This window comes from Chiloscyllium plagiosum, chromosome 10 (assembly GCF_004010195.1).
Source record: "Chiloscyllium plagiosum isolate BGI_BamShark_2017 chromosome 10, ASM401019v2, whole genome shotgun sequence".
In the NCBI taxonomy this organism is placed as follows: domain Eukaryota; kingdom Metazoa; phylum Chordata; class Chondrichthyes; order Orectolobiformes; family Hemiscylliidae; genus Chiloscyllium; species Chiloscyllium plagiosum.
Window position 1 is genome coordinate 47,578,274 of NC_057719.1, and position 16,993 is coordinate 47,595,266.

The following is a 16,993-nucleotide window of genomic DNA, read 5'->3' on the forward strand; positions in this document are numbered from 1 at the left end:
AGAAGAATAATCAGACTTAAAGTGTTAACTCTGTTTCTCTCTGGACAGATGCTGTCAGATCTGCTGAGTTTCTCTTGCACTTTGGTTTTATGTCAAAATTATCTTGCTGAATTCATGTTGTTGTTTGTTATGTATCCTGATAATTTAACAGTTTGGGGGCATTGTGCTGATGTTTTGAGTAGCTGGCTTATTAAAACCTTGAAATCTCTCACTCTGCTATCTTAAATCAGAAGGCGTAGGCTATTTGGCCATTGAATCTATGGTGCCATTCAATGTGACCATGTAGGATCTAATAATCTTTGACTCCACTTTCCTGTCTTTCCCTCATAATCCCTGGTTCCCTTACTGATTTAAAAGTCTGTCTATCCCAGCCTTGAGCATACTTAACTACCCAGCCTCTAAAATCCTTGTAGTAAATAATTCCACAGTTTTACTACCCGTCAAAGAAATTTCTTCTCGGCTCTGACTGAGTAAGGTGACCCTTACTCATAGGTTATGTCCTATGGTCCTAGACTCGTCCATAAATGAAACCACTTCTCCACACCAACACTGTCCAGCTCCTTAAACCATCTATATTTCCCTTTTTTGCCTCTCATTCTTCTAATCTCTAGTGAATACAGGTCCAACACACACAACCTTTCCTCATATGAAAACCATCCACATCGTAGTGAATATTCTCTGGACTACCACCTATGCCAGGACTTCCTGGCCCAGAAGAAGGGTTATACCCGAGATGTCGACTTCTTCACCACCTGATGCTGCCTGGCTTGCTGTGTCCTTCCAGCCTCCTGCCTGTCTCCTATGCCAGTATAGCTTTCCTTAGATAAGGGAAGTAGTTCTTTTCACAGTATTCTCAAAATGGTCTAACTAATGAAAACAACAAATGCTGGAGATCAGCGCAGGTTAGGCAGCATCCATGGAGAGAGAGTAAGTTAACATATTGAGTCTAGATGGTTCTTCAGAGCTAAAGTGAAGTGTGGAGGGGGCAGCATTTTTGCTATAGTTGGGGGGGGGGGGGGAAGTGCTGGGGGAGAAAAGATGTTTATAGTCAGATTGTGATCAGAATGTGAGAATGGCAGAACAATGGGTGTCTAACTGCCAGACTTGAAAGATCAGACAGTCCCGAGGGAGGGGAGAGAGGACATGGTGACAGAGAATGTAACAAGTAAAGCTAAAATGGTTCACAATTTGAAGGTGTTGAACTCAATATTAAGTCCAAAAGGTTCTAAAGTGCCTTGTCTGAAGATGTGTTGTTCCTACAGATTGCAGTGTGATTCACTGTAGCATACCAAGGTCAGTCAAGTGGGCATGTGAGCAAGATGTTGTGTTAAACTGACCAGCTATGGGAAGGTTGGGATCATGCACACAGATGGAAGGTGTGCAAAGCAGTCTCCCAGTCTGCATTTGGTTTTGCCAATGTCGAGTAGGCCCCATTGGATGCAGCAATTACAATACACAAGATTGGAGGAGGTATAAGTGAAATACCTGGAAAGACTGTTTAGGCCCTTGAATGGTGAGTAGGGAGGAGGTGAAGGGCAGGTGTTGCATCTTCGGTGGTTACATGGGAAGGTGCTGTGGGAGGATGGTGTTAGTGGTCGATGGACTAGGATGTCCCAGGGGGAACGATCCCTGCAAAATGTAGACTGAGTGAGTGAGGGATAGATGTTTGGTATTCTGCTGATGTTATCTGAAATGGTGGAGACTGATCCTTTTGACTGTGGATGCTGGTGGGATGAAAAGTGAGGAGAAGGTGGACCCAATTACACTGTGACTGATTGGGAAGGGGCAAGGGCTGAAGCATGCGTGATAGGTCAGATGCAGTTGAAGGTCCTGTCAACCACGAGCGGGAAGCCATTGTTACGGAAGAAGGAAGCCATGTCAGCAGTGCTGTTTTGGAAGGTGGCATCATCTGAACGGATGCAACATAGCTGAAGGAACTCGGCAAATGGGATGGAATGCTTGCAAGAATTGCAGGGGTGGGAAGAGCTGTAGTGAAAGTAGCTATGGGAGTCAGTGGCTTTATAGTGGATGGCAGTCGGTAGTTTATTCCCTGAAATGGAGACCGAAAGGTCAAGGAGGGAAGTTTTGGAAATGGACAATATGTAAATTTTATAGTGGGGTAGAAATTGAAAGCAAAACAAATAAACTTTTCAAGGTCCTAGCAGGAGGAGAAGTCAATAAACAATAGGTGCAGGAGTAGGCCATTCTGCCCTTCGAGCCTGCACCACCATTCAATATGATCATGGCTGATCATCCTTAATCAGTATCCTGTTCCTGCCTTATCTCCATAACCCTTAATTCCACTATCCTTGAGAGCTCTATCCAACTCACTCGTAAAGTAAAAAAAGCTGTAGGATACGGCCAGTGTAGGACTGGAACAAGGTTTGTTTTACATACCCAGAGGGAGGCATAACTGGTACCCATTCGGGTGCCCGTAACCATTCCCTTGATTTGGCAGAAGTGAGATAAATTAAAGGAGAAATTGTTCAGAGAACAAGTTCAGCCAGGCAGAGGAGTGTGGTGGTGGATGGAGAGTGTTCAGGCCTCTAGTCAAAGAAGAAGCCAAGATCTCTCAGAACATTCTGGTGGGGAATGGAGGATTGGTGTAGGGAAGCGATGGTGGTGAACAGGAGGCAGTTAAGGCCAGGGTCTAAGTAATGCCTCCTTTAGTTATCAAATACAGTTTACAGTTACAAATCTATATTTTCATTCCTTTTGAAATGTTGGATTGAATTAACTTTATTGTCACATGCACTCAAATGAGACCAGTGAAAAGTTTACAATCGCCACATACAGTGCCATCTAGGGTACCTCGGTACAGATACTTAAGATCAAAGTCGTAGGAAACAAAAAAAATTAGAAAAGTAAGTAAATAAATAGTTCAGCATTTTTGGTCATATCGATAAATTAGAAAAATAAAGAAGTAAAACGTTCAGAATATCAGTTTTTCCATCTGTCTGTGCTGACACCCAGCCTCAAGGAAGATCACCACCACCTCACCACTGCCTGTGCCGTATCCACCAACATAGGAGTCACCCCACTTGAGATGTCATCGCTTTACTGCTGGGCCCACTTCACTGAAATTGCTGTACCCACACTCTCCCCGCAACCAGGAGTCACTGGTTGTGGCACCACTGGGCTGCGGGTCCTGCTTCGGCTGCAGAAGTCACCTTGCCAGCTGTCACCGGCCCCAATCACTGGAGGAGCTTTGCTGCTGGCTCCAAATGCTGGGAGGACATCTTCACTGCTGCTGCCACTGCCACCTGTTGCCAAGAGAAGCCATGTCTGCCACTCTGTGGCCCGCTCTCACTGCCACGCTGGTGCTGCCAACCAGCAAACCACAAAAGAAGGAAAAAAAACAAAAGAAAAGGAAAATAAAGCAAAAGACAAGCAGAAGCAAAAGTAAAACAAAGAAGGAAAACAGATTGGCTCCAGCTAAGAGCCTCCATGCAGTCCTGTTATGCTGCTGCCATCTTGCACCAGAAAGCCAGAAATAAAGGGCAATGTTCCATTTGCCTTCCCTATTTACTTGGGCGGGGGGAGAAAAAAGACGAAAATGGGAAATAAACAGAGGGAACAGAGAAGCTCAAGTTGGAGCATCCTACTCTGCCATCACCTATATTTTTGCCCCACTTGGTAATGACACATTCACTTCCTCATGTAGGTTGTAAATAGTTGTGCCCCCACCCTGATACCTGTGGCAGTCTCATTTGTTATGGTTTGCTGTCCTTAAAATTCCTCTCTTGTCCCAAGTTTCTATCTGCTGTTAGCCAATTCTCTATCAATGCTAATGTACTACTCCCAAAACGATGGGCTCTTATCTTCAGTAGTCTTTTGTGTGCTACCGTTTCCAGTGCCTTTCGGAAATGCAAATATATTACATCTACTGGTTCCCACTTATCCTGCTTGATACCTTCTCAAAGAATTCAATAAATTTGTCAGGGATGTTTTCCCCTTCATGAAACCAGGCTGACTTTTAAAATTATATTAGGTGCTTTAAAGTTCTCCTTTATTTGTAATATTTATAATCCAATATTTTCCCAATGACCGATGTTATGCAGAATGGCTTATAGTTACCTGTTTTTGTCACTCTCCTTTTGTTGAAAAAGGGTCTTAGATTGGCAGTTTGCCAATTCTGAGTCTTTTCCAGAAGATTCCTACCAGTCGATACTACTTTTGATATCCTGGGGTGCATCCCATTAGGTCCAAGTGACTTATTGGCCTTCAGGGAAACTAGTTTGAGCTGATTTTTTTTTTCTCTGGTGATAGTCATTGTATTTATTCACCACCATCCCTTCCCTAAAGTTTACCCCTTGATTATTTGTATTTTTGGAATGCTATTAGCACAGACAGCACGGTGGTTCACTAGTTAGCACTGCTGCCTCACAGAGCCACAGACCCGGGTTCAATTCCTGCCTCAGGCAACTGTTTGTGTGGAGTTTGCACATTCTCCCCGTGTCTGTGTGGGTTTCTTCCGGGTGCTCCGGTTTCCTCCCACAGTCCAAAAATGTGCAGGTTAGGTGAATTGGCTGTGCTAAGTTGCCCATAGTGTTAGGTGTAGGGGAATGGGTCTGGGTGGGTTGCTCTTCAGAGGGTCAGCGTGGACTTGTTGGGCCGAAGGGCCTGTTTCCACACTGTAAGTAATCTAATTTCAAAAATAAATTATTGTCTACCATTTGAAGATGCAAAGTAATTATACTTATTCAACTCAGTCATTTCCTGGTTCCCCATTAATATTGCTGAAAATGTGTTGCTGGAACAGTGCAGCAGGTCAGGCAGCATCCAGGGAACAGGAGAATTGACGTTTCGGGCATAAGGCATTCCTGAAGAAGGGCTTATGCCCAAAACGTCGATTCTCCTGTTCCCTGGATGCTGCCTGACCTGCTGCACTGTTCCAGCAACACATTTTCAGCTCTGATCTCCAGCATCTGCAGACCTCACTTTCTCCCCATTAATATTGCCTCATTCTCAGATGTTCACTTAGCTTTTTAAAATATATTTAAAGATGCTCTCAATATCCTTTTCTTGTATTACCTGCTGGTTTATTCCTGTATCTTCTCTTTTCTGTTTGGTTCCTTTTGTTGGTTTTTAAACTTTCCTAAACCTCGGTCTTATACAATGTAGAAAAGGTTAATGTTTTATTTACACCTTAATAATCCCCTTAACTTCTCTGGTTAACCAGTGTTAGTTTATATCATTCTTAGAATAATTCTTCCTCACTAGGATGTATCTTTGAGTCGTGAGCTATTTTCTTGTATGTCGACGGAAGTTTATCAACCACGTTTTTTTTTAACTCCCTTCCCAAACCACTTCAGCTAACTCTGCACTCATTTCTTATGTTTAGCACTGTTATTTCCATTCCAAGTTTCTCACTCTCAAATGAATTCTAAATTCTGCTGTGTTATGGTGACTGTTTCCTACTCAGATCATTGATTTAATCTGCCTCACTATACATTATCCAAAGCAGCCTGATCCCCGGTTGGATCCATTACATATTGTTTTAGGAAAATCATCCCAAATTTTTGGACTACTATTATTATCTCTTACTATTTAAGGTGCAAAGTATTAATACTTATTCAATTCCTCAGTCATTTCTGAGGGCGGCACAATGGCTCAGTGGTTAGCACTGCTACCTCACAGCAACAGGCACCCAGATTCAATTTGACCCTTTGGCAACATTCTCCTGTACCTGTATGGGTTTCCTCCATAGATGTGCAGGTTAGGTGGATTCGCTATTCTAAATTGCCCATTGTGTCTAGGGATGTGTAGGCTAAGTGGCTTAGCTATGGAAAATGCAGGGTTACAGGTTAGGGGTGGGTGGGTCTAGGTGGGCTGCTGTTCAGAGGATCTGTGTGGACTTGATTAAAGAAAAAGTTAACCATGGATAACTTCACTCTTCATGTGAATTGTAAATTCATATTGGCAGAAATATATTCATAGAATGGAATACAAAATATCAGAAGTAAAGATTCAACCTTTTCTTAAAACGAATAATACAGACAGTATGGAACAACAAATCAAACTTAAAGCTGTTCATTCGAGTTCTAAAGTGGACAGAACAATTTCCAAATAAAATCATAAATTCTCTTTATACCCGGAAATGGGTTCCAAGTATATCATTATCATTTTCCATTCCTTACACTATGCCCTTTCAGTTGAACTGCATTGAATTTTAGTAAGGATACTTGCTGGCCATACAAGGACTGGCAAATTTGACTTGGCTAAAGGTGTGCAGGCTAGGTGGATTAGCTGTGGGTAATGCAGGATTATGTGGGATGGGGTTGGGAGGGGTGGTTTTGCTTTGAGGATGGATGGTGTGGACTCAATTGGCCAAATTGTGTGCTTCCACACTGTAGGGATTCAATGTACGATTTTCAGAAACCATAAGTATCTCAATTGTTTGATAATTATGAATATTTTGTTAGATATTTCAGTTTCACAGTGATAATCTTGTCTGTTTAGATATCTTTGAATCCTAATGAATGGGCATTTTTCCTTTCAGAGTTCCAAGTGCCAGTAACAGAACCAGATATAAACAACAGACTGGAATCATTGTGCCTCAGCATGACTGAACATGCCCTGGGTGGTAAGTTGTTTTTCAGAAAATTAATTCATAGAAAGTGGGTGTTGCTGGTTAGGCCAGTATTTATTACCTATCTCCAATTGCCCAGAAGGGAAAATGAGAGTCTACCGCATTGCTGTGAGCCTAAATTCAGTTGCACACCTAATCAGGTAAGGATGGCAGATTCCTTTCCCGAAAGGACGTTAATGAACAAGATATGTTTTTATCTGAATTTGTTCAATTTCTTAAATAGTAGTAAATTTTGTCAAATGGAATTTGCCTTTGACAAATTTACCTTGAATATCCTTGGTGATGTATATATTTCCTGTACATATTTCTGTATCTTAATGTTTCCAGAATTACCAAGTTTTAAAAGTTGGTATATGGCAGTACGGATTTAATGTAGTAATTTTATTTTAACTTCACATATTCTTTGTAAAATTTTACTTATGACGGTTAAAAAGGCAGAGCTTTACTTGGAGTAGGGTAAAATCTAATCCCTTTATTGTGCACTGATTTCCATCCACTTCACAAGCTATTTTTGTGAACTTCAAAATGACTTGTGTATATGCGTAGATTCAACAGTATGGTCTTGAACACTGCAAGATAAATAGTACATGGGTGAAAAGTATTTTTAATGGTGCTTAAGTATATAACTTTTTTTATTTTTGCAGCAATTAAATAATATGTATGTATCTTTGGTATGCTGGTGCCTTGGTTCAAAATCCAGAACTAAAGGATCAATCTGGTCAAACAGTACACTTCCAAGTTGTTTTCTGATGAGTTTTCCTGATTATTTCAACACAACTTGGCACATTTATATTTGATTTCATTAATGAAGTGGAAACTGAATGTCCTATTTATAATTAAACCTATAGGTTCACAATGAAGTCTCTGTTAAAATAATGTATTAATAATATTTTTGGGAAAGCCCAGCCAATAATGTGGTGTGGTTTGGTATGTAGGACTGCTGTCCTTGAGTCATGCTCCAGAATTCTAACAGAATGACCTGTGTCCATGTGCCATCTGCTTTGCATGTCTCTAAAATGGCTTATTAATATAGCAAACCTTGAGGCATTTCCTTAAACCTCACTTTCCCAGCAAAGTACACAGTGTTGGGTTAACTTGTGGTAATGTTTTATTTGCAGTCAGTGAGTTTTCGATCAATGCTGTAAATTTTCTCCAGCCTGCCATCTAACTGAAGAGTACATTTTATAATAATTTCATAGAAATTAAGATTTCTTCACAAAATTTGTTTTATTCCAGCATAATATTTTAAAATCTACAAATCTTTACAAAGATTTAAAACTCCAATCTGTTTTCATTACTTAACACCTGAATTATCATAATTAAAACATATAGTTTTCCAATATGTTTTAGATGCAAGTTGTATAGAATTTATTTTTAATTTAATTTCAAATGGTTTAATTATTAATTTAGCTCAATATTCTCTGCAATTATTTATTTCAATATTCTGTTTTAAACAAAAGTCTCCCTGAATTATTGTGGCAATTAGTGATAACCCACTATTTTTCTATGCCTGTTAGATAATAATGCTGACAAAAATATTAATAGGTTTATATTTTGTAGTTGAAACTTTATTGCTGGAACAGCACAGCAGGTCAGGCAGCATCCAGGGAACAGGAGATTCGACGTTTCGGGCACAGGCCCTGTGCCCGAAACGTCGAATCTCCTGTTCCCTGGATGCTGCCTGACCTGCTGTGCTGTTCCAGCAATAAAGTTTCAACTTTGATCTCCAGCATCTGCAGACCTCACTTTCTCCTTATATTTTGTAGTATTGTTGCTGATGGAATAAAACTCATCACGAAGTTTCCATTTTGCAGTCAACCATTGCGTCCCATGTCCAAATACTGACAAGTTAGCTTTAAAAGCAAATATGTTTTCTTAAACATTTCTGAAAAGTTGTTCTAATGGGGAAAAATACTCGGGGCAGAGAAAAATGTATTAATGCAACTCCAGATTCAAATGTTATGCCAATCTGAAAACCATATTCCAAGCTTGCAAGTGCCTTAAATGATGAATGTGTGATTGTGTACTGATGTATTACAGCACCCTGTTACTAAGTAGTGGGATGAAAGTATTGGCTCAAAACTGAAGAAAGTTTAACTTTTTTAAAGATGGAAGTAGACCTGGATATTTTAAGCACATTTTAATTTTCTCCTATGTTCAATATGACTAGGACAATTGAAGTTACTTCCTTGTATTTGGATTTTATGGCTAATTGCGAAGGGCAAACCACAGCTTGAGGCTCAGCATACGAACTAGTTTTCCAGTTAGGAAATGTGGGCATCATCTATTTATATAGCCACTCCTCTAAGCCAAGAGTAGTTCTAGCGTTGAACAAAAGTGCTGCTCTTTACATGATGTACTTAATTTGTGTATTTAACCAATTGATTTAACCAGTTTCGAGCAGATGTTCATCTTGATCATATACAAAATAGGTAAGAGCAGTTTCAACTGAGGGACAAGATTTTGCATTTAGAATTGAAGAGAGCAATTAATTGCCTTTTCCTTTTTAGAGATCTAGCAATTATGGTCTTCAGTTGATTATGTGACATGAGATTGGATATCATTGACATGAAAAATTCTATGTAAAACACTGTAAACCCATCAAGGCTAGGAGCTTTGACTGTTGGTGGAAAATTTAATATTCTTTTCAATTTCTCATCCTCTCCTGAATCATGAAATTTTCTAGCTCCTCTTGTAATTTTGCAAGTTGAATGTCAAATGAAGTTTGTCTTACATACTGTGTCATTTTCTAGACAATTATTCTTTAAATATTTGTATATTTGGGACTATTATTGGTCAGCCTCATTTTGGACAGGGGACCAACCAACTTTGCCTGTTGGTTCAAGGAACCCCAGCACTGCTGCCTGCTCCGAAATGTTTCCTGCAGCCCCTTTATGCTGTAGCAGGGGAGAGCAGTTTTGTCCACTGACCCCACATCATATAGTCAGGTTTCCTACTCAAGGCCAGGCTGTACCCTAAAGGGAAATTGTGCATTTGTTTTTGCAATGTAAATTACTGCAGAGTGAACACCCGAGAAGGGGTTCCTTAGTGAGAGATGCTGTGCTGGAGGCATTAGTTCTGCAGGAAGAGAGATAGCATGAACCCAATCCGGTAGTAGTCGTAGTGGCAGGAGTGGTGAGGTCATGGGGTATTGGGCAGCAAGAGATCCAAGGGCTACCATCAGAACAGGATGGGAGCAGGTGGCCAAAAAAGTCAACAGGGAGCAGTGCTACAAGCAGTCTAATGATCTCATGTAAATGGTCAGTATCAGTAAATACATTTTTACAGGACACCTCATATTCACCACAGTTCCAGCCACCTATGTGATTCAATGCACCATTTTCCCACTACTAATCCAGCAGCACTTCCTTGCGTTTATGATTTTTGCCTAATATCCCAAAAAAACACCTCAAGCACCATGATGGGCAGCAAACTGGACAGTATTGAATAAGTCTATACACCAAGATGCTGGGTGAGATTTGCCACATCATGCTTCCATAAGGACTCTGATGTCAAAACTGAAAGACATAAATCTAAATCTGTTGATGGCACAAAGATATATGGCATTCTCACCATTGTAGATGGAAGTATAACATTGCCAAGAAATATTGAAAGTTTAATTAAGTGAGCAAATTCATTTCAAGGCAGGCTGGGTTCCAGGACAGTCAGAAAGGCAGTCAAGAAGCCGGGGATGTTTTGTTCCTGCACCATTTGTGAGTTTGCAGCTTTCATATGGTTAACGTCCTTGTTGAGGACCGTCACATCTATATGAACTTTATATGTCACTGGACCTGATCTTGCATTAGGCAAAAGTGAGGACTGAAGATGCTGGAAACCAGAGTTTAGATCAGAGTGGTGCTGGAAAAGCACAGCTGGTCAGGCAGCATCCGAGGAGCAGGAAAATCGACATTTCGGGCAATTCTATTCGTTTTAAAATAGTAATGGAAAAGGATAGACCAGATCTAAAAGTTGAAGTTCTAAATTAGCAAAAGGCCAATTTTGACGTTATTGGGCAAGAACTTTCGAAAGCTGATTGGAGGCAGATGTTCGCAGGTAAAGGGATGGCTGTAAAATGGGAAGCCTTCAGAAATGAGATAACAAGAATCCAGAGAAAGTATATTCCTGTCAGGGTGAAAGGGAAGGCTGGTAGGTATGGTAGGTATAGGGAATGCTGGATGACTAAAGAAATTGAGGGTTTGGTTAAGAAAAAGAAGGAAGCATATGTCCGGTATAGAAAGGATAGATCGAGTGAATCCTTAGAGTATAAAGGAAGTAGGAGTATACTTAGGAGGGAAATCAGGAGGGCAAAACGGGGACATAGCTTTGGCAAATAGAATTAAGGAGAATCCAAATATATTAAGGACAAAAGGGTAACTCGGGAGAGAATAGGGCCCCTCAAAGATCAGCAAGGTGGCCTTTGTGTGGAGCCACAGAAAATGGGGGAGATACTAAATGAATATTTTGCATCAGTATTTACTGTGGAAAAGGATATGGAAGATATAGACTGTAGGGAAATAGATGGTGACATCCTGCAAAATGTCCAGATTACAGAGGAAGTGCTGGATGTCTTGAAACGGTGGATAAATCCCCAGGACCTGATCAGGTGTACCCAAGACTTCTGTGGGAAGCTAGAGAAGTGATTGCTGGGCCTCTTGTTGAGATATTTGTATCATCAATAGTCACAGGTGAGGTGCCAGAAGACTGGAAGTTGGCAAACGTGGTGCCACTGTTTAAGAAGGGCGGTAAAGACAAGCCAGGGAGCTATAGACCAGTGAGCCTGACCTCGGTGGTGGGCAAGTTGTTGGAGGGAATCCTGAGGGACAGGATGTACATGTATTTGGAAAGGCAAGCACTGATTCGGGATAGTCAACATGGCTTTGTGCGTGGGAAATCATGTCTCACAAACTTGGTTGAGGTTTTTGATGAAGTAACAAAGACGATTGCGGGCAGAGCAGTAGATGTGATCTATATGGACTTCAGTAAGGCATTCGGCAAGGTTCCCCACGGGAGACTGATCAGCAAGGTTAGATCTCTCAATACAGGGAGAACTAGCCATTTGGATACAGAACTGGCTCAAAGGTAGAAGACAGAGGGTGGTTGTGGAGGGTTGTTTATCAGACTGGAGGCCTGTGACCAGTGGAGCGCCACAAGGATCGGTGCTGGGCCCTCTACTTTTTGTCATTTACATAAATGATTTTGATGCGAGCATAATAGGGACAGTTAGTAAGTTTGCAGAATGACAGCAAAATTGGAGGTGGAGTGGACAGCAAAGAAGGTTACCTCAGATTACAACAGGATTTGGGACCAGATGGGCCAATGGGCTGTGAAGTGGCAGATGGAGTTTAATTCCGATAAATGAGAGGTGCTGCATTTTGGGAAAGCAAATCTTAGCAGGACTTATACACCTTAATGGTAAGGTCCTAGGGAGTGTTGCTGAACAAAGAGACCTTGGAGTGCAGGTTCATAGCTCCTTGAAAGTTAAGCGTTTGGGAAGTTTATTGGTCAGAGTATTGAGTACAGGAGTTGGGAGGTCATGTTGCGGCTGTTGGTTAGGACATTGGTTAGGCCACTGTTGGAATATTGCGTGCAATTCTGGTTTCCTTCCTATCACAAAGATGTTGTGAAACTTGAAGGGTTCAGAAAAGATTTACAAGGATGTTGCCAGGGTTGGAGGATCTGAGCTACAGGGAGAGACTGAAAAGGCTGGGGCTGTTTTCCCTGGAGCGTCGGAGGCTGAGGGGTGACCTTATAGAGGTTTACAAAATTATGAGGGGCATGGATAGGATAAATAGACAGTCTTTTCCCTGGGGTTGGGGAGTCCAGAACTAGAGGGCATAGGTTTAGAGTGAGGGGCGAAAGATATAAAAGAGACCTAAGGGACAACTTTTTCACGCAGAGGGTGATATGTGTATGGAATGAGCTGCCAGAGGATGTGGTCGAGGCTGGTACAATTGCAACATTTAAGAGGCATTTGGATGGGTATATGTATAGGAAGGGTTTGGAGGGATATGGGCAGAGTGCTGGCAGGTGGGAGTAGATTGGGTTGGGATATCTGGTTGGCATGGACAGGTTGGACCGGAGGGTCTGTTTCCAAGCTGTGCATCTCTGATTCTGAGCTATGGAAGATTGAGGATTCAGATTCTAGCTTGGCAAGTGCGGTGGTACAGAGCTTGCCTGCTTTGCAGCATGCTCAATTTCCCTATGGAGTTGCAGATCAAGAGACACTATTATGAGTAGCAAACCTAAAGATCCATGTGTTTAAAGAATATAACTTTTAGTTTAGGAATTTTAATCTGTAAATGTCAGGTAAATAAAAACACCTGGTTTTAAAAAAGTTAGCAGACTTAAAATAATTGCAAATCAAAGGGTGACCATTGTATGTTTAATAAACTCAAATGGAAAGCATTACTTCTCTAAGTGTCTTTATAGAGACCAGACATCTACAGTCCTCTCAATAAGAGGTTTAAGTTCATATGGTTTCCTAGAATAAAGGAAAGCTTTGGGAACTTGAGGTTTAGTTGAAATCTCTGTCTGCGATATCCTACATGTGCCATACTGCTGTTGGATAAATTGCAGGAAGGTATTTTCTTTGCTTTGTGGTTTATCAGAACTATAGAAGTATTTTAGTTGAAGTTTAGGCCCAGATGAATTGGAAAGATGGAGAGATAGAGAGAGCTGTAGACCGGGAGTAGAGGTTTATCTGGAACTAAGGGTCTTTCTGATTTGAAACATTAAGCAATAATGCAGTGAAGCCTGTATTTGTGCTGGAGATTCACAATTGAGATATTGAGGAAGGGTTGAAGAGTTTAGCTAGCTAGGTGCTGGTGGAAGAATACCAGGAAATTTGATCACACAAAATAATGGGAACACTGAAGAGAATCCAAGTGAATTCCTGAGAGCTGTAGCACACTTCAGTTTTCTCTCAGGAAAGTGAAGAAACCCTCAAGATCCTGGAAAGTATAAGCGAGTTCTTGAATGTAAATAAAAGTAGCTGAGTGTTTTGTTGAGATTTTGGGTTTTAAAGTATGTAGCTTTTTATGTTTAATTTAGTACCACTGCAACATAGAAATCCTTCAGTGCAGAAAGAGGCCATTCAGCCCATTGATTCTGCACTGACCCTCTGAAGAGCATCCCACCCAGAACCACGCCACCTCCCAGACCCCACCCCCACCCTCACCTACCAAGGCCAACCCACCTAACTCTTTGGACTGTGGGAGGAAAGTAGAGTACCCACGTGAAATCTGCACAAACACAGCAAGAATGTGCAAACTCCACACACAGGCAGTCTCCCAAGGCTCAAATCTAACCCAAGTCCCTGGTATTGAGGCAGCAGTGCTAACCCTAATCACCCAAACCATTGCGCCACCTACTTTGCTTGCTTCTGTACAGTAAACATTTTAGCTTAATGCGAAATATGGTAGTTTAATGCTTTCAGTTAACATTGTGGTTCTGTTCGCCGAGCTGGGAATTTGTGTTACAGACATTTCGTCCCCTGTCTAGGTGACACCCTCAGTGCTTGCGAGTCTCCTGTGAAGCGCTTCTGTGATCTTTCCTCCGGCATTTGTAGTGGTTTGAATCTGCTGCTTCCGGTTGTCAGTTCCAGCTGTCTGCTGCAGTGGCCGGTATATTGGGTCCAGGTCTATGTGCTTATTGATTGAATCTGTGGATGAGTGCCATGCCTCTAGGAATTCCCTGGCTGTTCTCTGTTTGGCTTGTCCTATAATAGTAGTGTTGTCCCACTCATGTTGCTTGTCATCTGCATGTGTGGCTACTAAGGATAGCTGGTTGTTGTTTCGTGGCTAGTTGCTGTTCCCAGCTCAGCGAACAGAACCACAACAACGAGCACCCGAGCTACAAATCTTTTCACAAACTTTGAACACCTACGGGCGAGAGGCGCTAAGACAAGCCAGTAAATGGAAATCCTGTGCCAACCACCTAAGCGCCACATACGAACAACTCCGGTTCCTGCATGAATGCCGAAAGAATCGAATCCTTCCACCATGTGTCAGATACAGACCACCAGTCAACAACCCAGCTGGAACTGACAACCAGAAGCGGCAGATTCAAACCACTACAAATGCCGGAGGAAAGATTACAGAAGCGCTTCACAGGAGACTCCCAAGCACTGAGGATGTCTCCGAGACAGGGGGGCGAAACGTCTGCAACACAAATTCCCAGCTTGGCGAACAGAACCACAACAACGAGCACCCGAGCTACAAATCTCCTTGCAAACTTTGAGCTTTCAGTTAATAATTGGAAGAAGGAATTTCTTTTTAAAAGATTTCTATGGAGATTATAACAACTGCATCACTGCACCCTTTAGGTAAATCACCTACTCCTTTAACATGCCTGAGAGGATCTGGCAACACCCAAGAATAATCAGGAATATTTCTTGAAACTTCACAGTGCAAATAATTACAAAGCTTTAACTTAAAGGCACTTAAGTAGTGCAATTGCACAATCTGACTAGCAGTTTTGCTTGTTTTGTGTCTAGTGTAAAACCGTAGATGCTGCCTGGACATTGGTTGCCCAAGTTTTGGACTTTTCATTGCATTAAACAGCATTAAACTGCAACATTGAGAGACATCAGTATAGTTCAAAATCTGACCCTTCCAGCGCATGCATGGTGAACACCTACATGCAACCTGCTTCTGGCAAAGAAAGAACTGTGCATGGGCACACAGGAAGCAACTGGTAAGAGGTACACCAGAAAATTATGCAGGCCTGCTCTGTCATGCTAGGCATGTGAATTTCTAGCCTTTGGTGTTCATTGATGTATATATTTTGATTTGATGAGTGAGAACTTTGTGGACGGTACGGTGGCACAGTGGTTAGCACTGCTGTCTCACAGCGCCAGAGACCCGGATTCAATTCCCGACTCAGGCGACTGACTGTGTGGAGTTTGCACATTCTTCCCGTGTCTGCGTGGGTTTCCTCCGGGTGTTCCGGTTTCCTCCCACAGTCCAAAGATGTGCAGGTCAGGTGTTTCGGCCATGCTAAATTGCCCGTAGTGTTGTAAAAGGGGAATGGGTGGGTTGCGCTTCGGCAGGTCGGTGTGGACTTGTTGGGCCGAAGGGCCTGTTTCCACACTGTAAGTAATCTAATCTAATCTAATCTAAAAAACTTTTCCAAAATATGGGAGAGAGATATTTAATAAGCAGGTTTAAAAGGGAGAAGAACAGACAAAGGAAGCACATGGTGAGGACAGTGCAGAACAGAGAGAGAACCTGCACAGTTACTGCCTTTGCTGTTTTTGAATTCATGTGTCACTGGACATTGGAGTGCATCTGGGAAAATTAACAGACAGTGAAATTCACAGCTAATCTTGGAGGAACCTGTTTGGGCGAAGTTCACAACACAGAATCAGATATGTTAATCGTTGTTTTAAGTATGTCCCAGAGAGAGGCTGTATTAGTGAGTACCGTGGATTCTTTCTTGATTTATACGTTTTGGAGATAAGTCTCTTGATTAAACTTAAACTTAAAATATAAGGTATAAAATATTAAACTTAAAATATAAGCCATAGCTATTAATTTAACCTGGTGCAGTGTTTTGTAGAGGAATAAGACGGTGTTATTTTCTGGTTCTGTAGATGGTGAAGGAGCAAAAATGGCCTTTGCAGTGATAAGTACTTCTTGTCAGGTGTGAGAGTTTAAGGGTTACTGCTGATTATATTTGTCATAAATGCTGTTGGATGCGAATCTTATCGGATCGAGTGGATCGGTTGGAGAGACAAATAGAAGCGATGAGGGATTTACAACAGCAACAGCATGTGGTGGATGGCAGTTATAGGAAGAGGGGAAAGATGGGTTAACTTCAGGAAGGGTGAGAGAGGTCGGCACCTAGGGCAGGAGTCTTTTGTGCATATACCCATTTCAAACAGGTATGCTGTTTTGGAAAATGTAGGGGGTGATGGATTCTCAGGGGAACGTAGCCCGAACAGCCAAGTTTCTGGTATTGAGACTGGCTCTAACGCAACAGGGGGTATGTCGGCTTCATGAGATCAATTGTGTTAGGGGATTCTGTAGTCAGACGTACAGACAGACGTTTCTGTGGCCAGCAGAGAAAAAGCAGAATAGTGTGTTGCTTTCCTGGTGCCAGGATCAAGGGTGTCTGAGGCTGCAGAATGTTCTCACGGGGGAGAGGGGCCAGCAAGAGGTCATTGTCCACATTGAAACCAACGGTATAGGAAGGGAAAAGGTTGAGATTCTGAAGGGAGATTACAGAGAGTTAGGCAGAAATTTAAAAAGGAGGTTCTCAAGGGTGGTAATATCTGGATTACTCCCAGTGCTATGTGCTAGTGAGGGCAGGAATAGAAGGATAGAGCAGATGAATGCATGGCTGAGGAGCTGGTATATGGGAGAAGGATTCACATTTTTGGATCATTGGAATCTCTTTTGG

General features: G+C 41.9%; 1 protein-coding gene across 12 annotated transcripts in view; it reads left to right on the forward strand.

Moving 5' to 3' along the window:
* Positions 1-16,993, forward strand: part of samd4a (sterile alpha motif domain containing 4A) — a 196,444-nt gene that overhangs the window by 171,330 nt on the left and 8,121 nt on the right. For all 12 annotated transcript variants that reach the window (XM_043697695.1, XM_043697697.1, XM_043697689.1 and 9 more), the window contains one exon: positions 6,503-6,586. In XM_043697695.1, coding sequence (XP_043553630.1) covers positions 6,503-6,586 — 84 coding nt within the window. The remainder of the gene's footprint in view (positions 1-6,502; positions 6,587-16,993) is intronic.